Consider the following 12,456-nt stretch of genomic DNA (forward strand, 5'->3'; position numbering starts at 1 on the left):
ACAGGAAAACCTGACCGTTTTGTTAAATGTTCTTAGTTGGTCTTTGAGCTGCAGTAATGTGTTTGCCTGGAGTTCATAGAGTAATAAAAAACTTAGAATTGTTCTTGTTCATTGTTTTATTTTCGTAAAATGACTATTCGTATATTTCGCTAGACGTTTTTGCCAAAACTTATTAGAATATGTTATAATTTTAAACATTTAACAAAATTTCTTTAAAAAATGTGAAAATAAATATTTAACAAATATATGTATATAGTGTTCAATTGTACACTTGATAATTGTCATATATATTTTCGATTCGTTTATTATATATTATATGATATTTTAAGTATACTAAGTATATTTTATACTTTTTCATCGCTTAAGCTGAGAATGTTATAATAATTGTGATCGGGAAAACGCTCCAGTTCAATGTAGTCCATCTCTATGTGCAAAAGCTTATCCAGCATGTGTAGAAGATCTTCAAATGAAGGTCTATCGTTTGGGTCTTGTGACCAACAATAATACATTATATTGTAAAGTTCACGGCGGCAGTGTTCTGGCTTTTCCAGTCTATGTCCGTCTCGAACCTGTTATTTACAAGGTTTTGTTTTATAGTCTCAATTATTATTTTTATATTTCAAAATAGAGGATTACCTTACGCATGACTTCTTGGGCAGATATACCGGGGTAAGGCGTTGAACCTAACGTTACTATTTCCCACATTAGAACACCGAAGCTCCACACGTCAGATTTTACGGAAAATAAATTGTCATAAAGCGATTCAATAGCCATCCATCTATAACGAGAAAAAAAGATATGTATCAAGTGAGTAAAGTTGAAAGTCGGGCGGGGCCGACTATATGATACCCTAAACCACCCCAACTGAATTAATAAACATTACCATTTGCGGGGTAGTTTTAAAAAATGATGCTTTGCACTTCTATTCTATGTCCGTATTTAAGAAAATTAATCGGTACATATGTATGGAAGTTTTATCTAAATCTAAACCGATATGCCTGATGTTTTTCAAATCCAAGAGTTGCAAAAACCTATAAAAAACCTTAAACTCTTCTTGGTTTATAGGGAAAATAAAAACTTTTTTAACAATAAATTTTGGTTTGAGAGCAAGCTTATACAAAGTGCTCAAAACCAAGCACGCATGGTCATAAATACTTGCTAAGTCGCGTATTTTTTTGTGCTGGTTGTATTTTACAAATGCTAAGAAAGCTCATGATGTATTTTGTAGTGAATTATAAAAAGTATTTAATTTTTTTTTGATTATCTATTTACCTTTGAAGACGTAAGCCCCATAAAATTTCTCGAAGAAGGATTTTTTTAACATTTTGTCGACACTTCACTTAGTAAATAGGTGTATTTTGAATATGAATTCGCAAAAAAAACTTACATTTATCGAGCGGTTAATTATTCGTCGTTAAAGGGTTAATTAATAAGGATTATGGTCAAATTTCAGCAAACCGGGTGATACACATATGTGGGAACTAAATCTAAATCAAACCCGATTTGAATACTTTTTGCAGGTATAAGTACTATAGAAGAATACGTTCTGTGAACTTTGAGTAAGATCGGTTAATAAGTGTTGTGGTTTTGGTTTGCAACTTGGTCTGGAATAAAACACACAAAGTTGCAGAATGGGTGACTAACCTAAATGTAATTTCATTAATTTTTTACATTACAATTAATATAACATAATAATTATTCATACCCCGCGCACACGGAAAGTATATAGAAACGACGTATGATTTCGTTTCGAAGGAAAATATGCAATATCGTCGAGTGGTGTAGTCGAAAATTATTTTGCCTACACTGTTAGAAAAATATGTTTTTCATATGTTCCGATATAAACAAAATGTGTTTCGGGCACGATTTTAAACCACAATATATTTAAGTGCGAACATGTAATTTTCCTAAACTAACACTAAATGTTTGGGACATCTATGTTAATATGTTAGAATATATTATGTTTGGGGCATGAATGTTTCATAAAAATCATATGTGTGAATACAAACATATATAAATTTACAAATTTCAACTAAACATACATATGTTGTGATATTTTATTCAAAGCGACAGAGAGAGTATAGAGAGAAATAGAGATGGAAACCGGGAGAGTTGACGAAATATATCAATATAACACAGCAAAAGAGTCAAAAGAGAACAACTTCTGTGAAACCGATTGTATGTTGTTTCGGAAAACTGTTTTATGATAAGGCCAAAAATTTGATATGTTTAAGTCTAAATATTATTTAATTTGAATAAAGAGAATATACATTCTGAACCAAGAGAATAGACATTTGAAAAACAAACAGCTTATGTTTTCGCCTTGAGAGCAGCATTTTATGTATGTGTGGACATGTGTTTTGTTTATCATTTTGGCATTATTTTTTTCTTGGTTCGTAAAAAGAAATCAGGGGTCTTCATAAAAATAACGAAAGGGCACTATACTCTTTTTAGAGTTGGGACGGTAAAATGAAATAAGGAGGAAATAGTGAAAAATTACACAGTAAAATGTAAAAAAACAAAGTTTAGTTTCTCTTTATTAAAAAGTAGTCCACGATGAGTTGACGGACACCATCAAATATAAAAGCAGGCATTAAGTTCGACTTTTACAGCTAAAACAATTTAAAAAGTTTGTTTTCTTTAAAATGAATTATTAAAGAAAAATAAAAGGAATTTTAGAGCGATGGTGTTAAATGCTAGTAAAAAACTGTTCACTCCTAAATAAATTTATGTTTATATTATAAAATTATGTATGTATGTTTATACTCGACTCCACGTTCTTCTTTTGTTAGTTTTTGAATTCCTTCCAAATTTTAAAGTTTTGTACAAAAACAGTTTTTTATTACAAGATTGTTATTTTTGCAATAAAAAATAATATTTTATCCAAAAATCATTCAATTTCGTTTATATCAAGCACTGTTACTGACTATAAATCTTTAATAACGCACATTTCGATGTTTCATTTAAAAAAAAATTAATATAGTATAAATATAAATGTGTAAATTAAAAAAAAAAAAAAAAATGTTCGGTCGGAGCAGGGATTGAACCCACGACCCTTTGCATGCAAGGCAGACATGCTAACCACTGCTCCACGTGGCAAACAAATGTATGTTTCTGTTAAATAATGTTATGTTTGCATGGGCTCGTGGGCGCTGCAAACTATGCTATATAAATGTAACTTAAAACGATAATTATCTACTGGTGACTATAACAGCTACGTAGCCCAGTGGATAGTGTGTTGGCTTACAAACTGTATGGTCCTCGGTTCGATTCTCCGTGCAGGCGAAAGGTAAAATTTAAAAAATTTATAAAAGTGAATAATTTCTTCAACATTATTTGTATTACAGAGAAAGGTGCCAATAACTAAAAAATTTCGTGGAAGTGAAAATTACGAGTATGTTAGGGAATGAGCACAATCGTGTTTGGGAAAAATTCTTCCAAGCATATAATATTTTTGGCTCAAAATGCTTCCAAACATATAATATGTTCACATAAAACAAACATATTAATGTTTCGGCAGTATGCAATAATATATGTGCTTCCTGCAAAATATGTTTGGAACATATGTTAAAGAAGCGATTTTTTTTGAGGGTGTACTTATTGAAAACGTGTGTAAGTAGTTTGTTTTGTTTTCATCTTCTGTATCTCTCTATAATAAATTCGACTTATGGAAGATACTGCCAGAGAAAGGGTTGGTTATAATTCGATCATTTCAATAAGTATATAATGACAGTAACTTATAAGTTATACTTTTTATACACTGTTAGAAAAATATGTTTTTCATATGTTCCGATATAAACAAAATGTGTTTCGGGCACGATTTTAAACCACAATATATTTAAGTGCGAACATGTAATGTTCCTAAACTAACACTAAATGTTTGGGACATCTATGTTAATATGTTAGAAAATATTATGTTTGGGGCATGAATGTTTCATAAAACTCATATGTGTGAATACAAACATATATAAATTTACAAATTTCGACTAAACATACATATGTTGTGATATTTTATTCAAAGCGACAGAGAGAGTATAGAGAGAAATAGAGATGGAAACCGGGAGAGTTAACGAAAGATATCAATATAACACAGCAAAAGAGTCAAAAAAGAACAATTTCTGTGAAACCGCTTGTATGTTGTTTCGGAAAACTGTTTTATGATAAGGCCAAAAATTTGATATGTTTAAGTCTAAATATTATTTAATTTGAATAAAGAGAATATACATTCTGAACCAAGAGAATAGACATTTGAAAAACAAACAGCTTATGTTTTCGCCTTGAGAGCAGCATTTTATGTATGTGTGGACATGTGTTTTGTTTATCATTTTGGCATTATTTTTTTCTTGGTTCGTAAAAAGAAATCAGGGGTCTTCATAAAAATAACGAAAGGGCACTATACTCTTTTTAGAGTTGGGACGGTAAAATGAAATAAGGAGGAAATAGTGAAAAATTACACAGTAAAATGTAAAAAAACAAAGTATAGTTTCTCTTTATTAAAAAGTAGTCCACGATGAGTTGACGGACACCATCAAATATAAAAGCAGGCATTAAGTTCGACTTTTACAGCTAAAACAATTTAAAAAGTTTGTTTTCTTTAAAATGAATTATTAAAGAAAAATAAAAGGAATTTTAGAGCGATGGTGTTAAATGCTAGTAAAAAACTGTTCACTCCTAAATAAATTTATGTTTATATTATAAAATTATGTATGTATGTTTATACTCGACTCCACGTTCTTCTTTTGTTAGTTTTTGAATTCCTTCCAAATTTTAAAGTTTTGTACAAAAACAGTTTTTTATTACAAGATTGTTATTTTTGCAATAAAAAATAATATTTTATCCAAAAATCATTCAATTTCGTTTATATCAAGCACTGTTACTGACTATAAATCTTTAATAACGCACATTTCGATGTTTCATTTAAAAAAAATTAATATAGTATAAATATAAATGTGTAAATTAAAAAAAAAAAAAAAAATGTTCGGTCGGAGCAGGGATTGAACCCACGACCCTTTGCATGCAAGGCAGACATGCTAACCACTGCTCCACGTGGCAAACAAATGTATGTTTCTGTTAAATAATGTTATGTTTGCATGGGCTCGTGGGCGCTGCAAACTATGCTATATAAATGTAACTTAAAACGATAATTATCTACTGGTGACTATAACAGCTACGTAGCCCAGTGGATAGTGTGTTGGCTTACAAACTGTATGGTCCTCGGTTCGATTCTCCGTGCAGGCGAAAGGTAAAATTTAAAAAATTTATAAAAGTGAATAATTTCTTCAACATTATTTGTATTACAGAGAAAGGTGCCAATAACTAAAAAATTTCGTGGAAGTGAAAATTACGAGTATGTTAGGGAATGAGCACAATCGTGTTTGGGAAAAATTCTTCCAAGCATATAATATTTTTGGCTCAAAATGCTTCCAAACATATAATATGTTCACATAAAACAAACATATTAATGTTTCGGCAGTATGCAATAATATATGTGCTTCCTGCAAAATATGTTTGGAACATATGTTAAAGAAGCGATTTTTTTTGAGGGTGTACTTATTGAAAACGTGTGTAAGTAGTTTGTTTTGTTTTCATCTTCTGTATCTCTCTATAATAAATTCGACTTATGGAAGATACTGCCAGAGAAAGGGTTGGCTATAATTCGATCATTTCAATAAGTATATAATGACAGTAACTTATAAGTTATACTTTTTATAGTTATACTTATAAGTATACTTTGTGTTACAAGATCAATGTTTTGATTATTTCCCCCATTATATATCCAACACAACTGTAAAAAAGTTGACAAAATCAAATAGGAATTGTTCCATAATATTGTGGAGCTAACCACCTCTTTTATTGTATTATTATGCGCTTTACAGACTATCAGTTATTCCGGACGACAGTGCTCGTGTCGAACATATCCCATATATTGTGCGCATTATAAGTTAAGTCCGACGGCATAATCGATACTGCTGCATGTTTATGGGATCGAAAACACATTTACCGATTATTTAGTCATCGCCGACAAGTCGTATCGATCCGACACACTGTAAGATTCTTTACAAACACCGACATTCCGTCCGGAATAACTGATAGTCTGTAAAGCGCATTAAACACATAAAATTCTAGAACGAGTCAACGGCGGTTCTAAGTCGATCTGTATTTATATCTAGGCATAGGGAGTGAATCTCCGGTAAGTATATATTGAATTAGGTTTTGTAGTTTAACCACATAATAACCATCTACCATTGTTGTACAAAAATACCCCAATAAAAATAAACAAGCATTATTTCATCCATCTGTAATTGATCTCCCATATAGGTCAAAAACCTTTCTTGTTAGCACCTAATATTTTTATACCCACCACCATAGAATGGTGACGGGGGTATAATAAGTTTGTCATTCCGTTTGTAACACATCGAAATATCGATTTCCGGCTATATAAAGTATATATATATATATATATATATATATATATATATATATATATATATATATATATATATATATATATATATATATATATATATATATATATATATATATATATATATATATATATATATATATATATATATATATATATATATATATTCTTGATCAGGCAGAAATTCTAAGACAATATAAGCATGTCCGTCTGTCTGTCTGTTGTAATCACGCTACAGCCTTCAATAATGACGCTATCGTCCTGAAATTTGGCATAGATTCGTCTTTTGTTTGCAGGTAGGTCAAGTTCGAAGATGGGCTATATCGGTCCAAGTTTTGATATAGTCCCCATATAAACCGACCTCCCGATTTGGGGTTTTGGGCTTATAAAAACCGTAGTTTTCGTCAAATTTGCCTGAAATTGGAAATCTAGGGTTATTTAGAACCATCAAAAAGTGTACCGAAAATGGTGCCTATCGGTCCATGTTTTGGTAAAGCCCCCATATGGACCGATTTCCCGATTTTGCTTCTTGGGCGTCTATAAAGTGTATTTTCTATCCGATTTGCCTGAAATTGAAAATCTAGAGGTATTTTAAGACCACAAATTGGTGTGCCGAAAATGGTGATTATCGGACCATGGTTTGATATAGCCCCCATATAAACCAATCTCCCGATTTTACTTCTTGGGCTTCTATAATCCGTAGTTTTTATCTAATTTGCCTGAAATTAGAAATCTAGGGGTATTCTTGGACCATAGGTTAGGTTAGGTTAGGTTAAAGTGGCAGCCCGATTAAATTTCAGGCTCAATTAGACTATTCAGTCCATTGTGATACTACATTTAACTAAAAGTACCTATACATATGGGCACGTCTAGTCTTAAGCACTGAACCTTCTCTATTATTTACTTTTGTTGAACCAACCAGATTGCTCCAAAAACATTAACAAACTGCTTAAGTTAACGTTTTCCAGGTCCGCCAGTAATTTAAAGCTATATGCTCCTAAAATTCGCTTACGCCTTACACAAAAAGCAGGACACTCACACAAAAGGTGTTCAATTGATTCCTTTTCCTCCACATCATGACAGCTTATACAATAGTCATTATACTTCGCACCTATAGTTTTTGCAAATTCGCCTATCAGGCAGCGACCCGTTATAGTAGATATCAGGAGTGCTATCTGACGCCTTGAGAACACTAGCATATCTAGTGTGCGATTTAAATTTAAATTGGGCCATATTTGCTTGGTGTCGTTACAACCCTTCCAATTCTCCCATCGAATATTGGTCATCATAACAGCCTTCTCACGCAGTAAGAGCTTGCAGGTGGCCAGAGGCATACAACATACAACAGATTCTAGTTCCCTTGGAATATGTAAGGTAGTTGCTAGCCTTGCTAACACATCTGCTTCGCAGTTCCCCGGTATGTTCCTATGGCCATGGGTGCCTGGTGAATATTGTACTGCTCAGCCATCTCGTTGAGAGATTTGCGGCAGTCTATGACCGTTTTCGAGTTAAGGAACACAGAGTCCAAGGATCCCTGTAGGAAGTCTGGGGACATGTGTCTCTATGTCACCACTTTTGTCAACTATTATGGTGATATTGTCGATAATTTGTCTACAACTTGTCTACAAATATTTCTCTGGCTTTAATGTGCAGAGAAATTTATGACAAATAAGAGTCAATGCTTCTTCTTCCTTTTCATTGTTTCGCTTTTTTTTGGTTGTGAAAACACGTGGTATCGCAATAATTGGACAATAGTTTAAAAAGAAAAGTGAGTTTTATAAGTGAATTAAAAAATGAATAAAAGAAATTACAAAAGACTTGCGAAAAAGCAATTAAAATTGTACAAGGATAGAGCAAATGCTGAAGAGGAGTTAATTTCTAGAGATAGCACTTTCAGTGATTTTTTGCTGCAAGAAGAAAATTGTGACACTTTTGAAGATTTTGAGTTAGCTGATTTGCCCACTCCAACTCTGAATTTGAGGGAAAAACTGAAGCATTGGTACATCGAAACATCGCCTTCCAGAAAGTGTTTGGAGAAGCTGTTCAGTATATTGCAGGAGGAAGGCCTAGACGTTTAATTTATTTAAATAAATATACATAATTAATTTAATTTAATTTAATATACATAATAAATATAATTTTAATATCTAATTTTACGCCTTTTTATTTGGTAAAAAAGTGTTGACAAAATGGTGACAATGGACTACTGATTCAGTGGTTCCAATGTCTCCATATGGTTCCAAAAGTACCACCTAGTCAGTAGTTCTTGTAGCAGTAGTTCATTCTCAATGACAAGTACATGTTAAATGTCAATCGAATTTTACATTGTCTGGGGTATATTTGGTCAGTAGTACTGGCGACACAGTCAATAGTAAATCAGTACTGTTTCACTATTGACATTTCCTACGGGGATGTTATTGCAGGTTGACTGTCTGAGTATATATTAATGCCAATATTTGTTGGAACATTACTTCTCAGCCAATTCACCACCTCTCTTATTGCCAATATTTCAGCCTGAAAAACACTACAGTGATTAGGTAATATTCTCGCTATTCGAATTTCCAGATCTTTAGAATATACTCCGAAAACCACTTGTCCATTCAATTTGGAGCCATCAGTATAGAAATCTATATATTCTTTATTCCCCGGGGTCTGTGTACACCACGCCTCACTGTTGGGAATTAGAGTTTCAAACTTTTTGTCGAAAAGTGGTTTTGCTTTTCTGGAATATATGCTATGTTTATACATCGTTTATATATCACCGCCAACCAGGGGATAATTCTTTCAGACACTGCTTGTAATTCCGCCGGAGTAATTCCATCAGGTCCGGGGGATTTAAATGGTCCAAAGCTATTTAAAGCCCATTTTTTTCTAGATTCCGACACAAATTCCTCGATAGGAAATGACCGCTGAGCCTCGGTTACACCGCCAGAACATGGTTCAACCGTCTGTTTTCCAGGGAAGTGTGTGTCCAAAAGTACCTCCAACGTCTCCTCACTGGACGTTGTCCAATTTCCCTCCGATGTTTTAATAAAACCTGGAGCGGTGTTAGTGGATGCTAGTACTAGTCTGGAAGCCTCTGACGTATTCTCAATACTGCTACCGTAATCATCCCAAGAGTTTTGTTGATACCTTCTCAGTTCTCGTTTATATGCTCTCAGATTCATCTTGTAAGTGTCCCAATCCTCCGGAGCACTTGTGGACTTTCCTTTGTTAAAGAGCTTCCTGCAGGATTTCCTCATATTACTTAACTCCGAAGTCCACCATGGCGGTCGATTTTTTCCACTTGGCTTTACTCTAGGGCAAGCAGCTTTCAGTGACATGTTGAAGGCCTTAGCAATCCGCTCCACTGCGTGTTCGATATCTTGCACAGTACTCATATTTGTCTCTGGCATTTCCGGTATCATCAAATTGAACGATTCCCTATACCTATTCCAATCAGCTTTCCTAACATTTGGCGGAAATATGGTCTTTGAAGTACGAACAGCTAATCTGAAACTGATGTAGCGATGATCTGAGAAGCTATGTTCCCTCAAAACTTGCCACTCAGATATCTTATCATTCAGTTCCGGAGAGGTCAACGTGACGTCCAAAACCTCTTGCCTGTTTCTGGTGACGAAGGTTGGTACATCTCCCTTATTGCAAACTACCAGGCTGGTACGCAAAATAAACTCTATTAGCGACTCTCCCCTTGCATTAGTATCACTACTTCTCCAAATACTATGATGTGCATTTGCATCGCGTCCCATAATGAGTTTTGTCTTTGTTTTTAGTGACTCTTCAACTAAGGTCTTAACGGCACAGGGTGGCATCTCTCTATCATGTCCCATGTAGACCGAAGATACCCAATATTTGCATTTGGATATCTCTAGACTGGCAACGACAGTGTCTGCATTGCTCAATGAAGGAAGTAGAAACAAGTTTAGTTCGTTTTTAGCAATTATACATGCTCGATTTATATCTTTACCGGTATTATGCAAAAGTTTGAAACCCGGAGTGCTTAATTCGCAGATCTTGTTCTTATATATGTATGGCTCTTGAATAAGAACTATATCTATGTCTCCTTTCATCAGGGGAACTTTCTAGGCAGCACAAGCGGCCTTACAATGGTGAAGATTTATCTGGAGGAACCGTAGACCATCCAAGTTTTCAACCACCGTCACATCAGCCGCTTCAATTGAGTCATCAAGGGCTTCCTCTTCACAGATCTCGGTGACTCTCGCAACCTTGTATACCTTCATATGGATATCATGAAAGCCATAACTTACACGTCCTTAGATATGGGCTAGATGTGGCAGCGACTATATGTTTAATATAAACACCGCATGTCGTCTTGGCCCATCCACCTCATCCAAATGACCAACCTTCCAATCGGCGGTTGGAAGATCTAGGTTACATTCTTTTAGTCTCTCTAGTATTGACTCAGGATCAGGAGGGTTTGCCGGTATCCATGCATGTGCTCTAGGTTTAGCCGGTGTCTTTTTTATCGACTAACTCCAAAGGGGCTCCTTCCCAAAGTTCACCAATTAGCATCAATGCAGCTTTAAAGCAATCCATAGACCTCTGGTCCGCAAAAGCTATTAACTTATATCGTCCTTGATACCATCCAGTATCTTGCTGTCGAGGACTTGGTCTGGGAAACTTTTTTCGCACCTCTTAGTAGACACCAGACATCGCGTTCTCAATTTCCCCCATTTTTGCCTTGGAATCATACCGTCCAATGCTCCTTTATTAATGATAGCCATCACAAGGTTGTCTTTTGCAGCTGAGGCAAACGATCTTTGATCCCGTTTAGAGGATGGCAGCTCATTCGGTGATCGTTCCCTTTATCCAGCTTCAAGAATTCCTTGAGCCCATTTTAAGGAATCGCTTTGCTTAGCCGACAACGTGCTTGGGTCGACTGATACTAATTTCTTTAGGATAAACAAAGCATTTCTTTGTTCCTTGAATCCCTTTCGAGAGGGATTGCCTCCTTTTGATGTCGTCACCTTATAAAAAGTTCGACTTGCCAAAAGGTGGAATTGAGACACCATGCGATCATGCGTGCGTACGTTGTATTCGAATGCGTTGACAATTACGTTTCTTCAATTGAGTTACAAAACATGCGGCGGTACACCAGTAAATTTGCTGATTACATTCCTCGCCTCTGCCCTTTTTATTATGCTTTTATATTCCACACACTTTTAAAAATATAGGACTTCATGTTTTTTAACTTCCTCAATAATTCCTCGTCCATATTTTAGATTGCTTTTCTTTTGTTGATTTGTTTACATGTTGTTTAATGTTGTCAACGCACTCGACGCATTGAAAAGTTAAAAGTTCGTCAACTTCATGCGTCATATGCATACGTTACATTTATTGTATAACCCAATCAATAGTAGTTCACACATTTTAACTTTTTTGACGATAGCATAGAACGTACGCACGCATGACCGCATGATATGTAATTCCACCTAAAGTGTCACCGCCAGTCGACCCGTCTACAGGTCGACTAATTGGGCCTGACTCTTGGTCGCTGCCCAAATTTATAACTTCAGTCGTTACCCGTCCACTGGGCCCTGAAGTTAGCAACCCAGTGGATGACTTTGAATTTCGCCGCATGGTGGTTTATTATTTCCACCACACGTGAAATTCGTAATAAGTACTTATTACGATGAAATACTCCGCTATTAGAAAACACGTACGTTCAGTTCGACGGTTCGTCACACTTATTTATGGACCATAAATAGGTGTGCCGAAAATGGTGTGTATCGGTCCATGTTTTGATATAGCCCCCATATAGACCGATCTCCCGATTTTACTCCTTGGGCTTCTAGAATCCGTAGTTTTTACCCAATTTGCTTGTAATTAGAAATCTAGAGGTATTCTAGTAAAATAAAGAGATGTGCCGAAAATGGTGATTATCGTTCCATTATTTTAAAATAGCCCCCATATAGACCGATCTGCCGATTTTACTTTTGGGCTTCTAGAAGTGTGCCGAATATATTGTGTATCGGTACAGTTTTTGAGATAGCCCCCTTATAAACCGGCCC

At 34.9% G+C, this 12,456-nt stretch overlaps 2 protein-coding genes across 4 annotated transcripts in view; one reads left to right on the plus strand and one right to left on the minus strand.

Moving 5' to 3' along the window:
- The window catches only part of Cad96Ca (tyrosine kinase receptor Cad96Ca), a 295,767-nt gene that overhangs the window by 28,101 nt on the left and 255,210 nt on the right, over window positions 1–12,456 (minus strand). For 2 of the 3 annotated variants that reach the window (XM_075291264.1, XM_075291265.1), the window contains 2 exons: window positions 637–778; window positions 99–569 (listed from right to left, as the gene is read on the minus strand). The exons of the other annotated variant lie outside the window; for it this stretch is intronic. In XM_075291264.1, the coding sequence (XP_075147379.1) occupies window positions 345–569; window positions 637–778 (367 nt within the window). In that variant the 3' untranslated portion in view covers window positions 99–344. Of the gene's footprint in view, window positions 1–98; window positions 570–636; window positions 779–12,456 lie in introns of those variants that run through there. 3 annotated transcript variants of the gene reach the window in all.
- Window positions 1–12,456, plus strand: part of LOC142221510 (uncharacterized) — a 549,478-nt gene that overhangs the window by 19,530 nt on the left and 517,492 nt on the right. The gene's annotated exons all lie outside the window — the stretch shown is intronic.

Source organism: Haematobia irritans, chromosome 1, assembly GCF_050003625.1.
Source record: "Haematobia irritans isolate KBUSLIRL chromosome 1, ASM5000362v1, whole genome shotgun sequence".
In the NCBI taxonomy this organism is placed as follows: Eukaryota; Metazoa; Arthropoda; class Insecta; order Diptera; family Muscidae; genus Haematobia; species Haematobia irritans.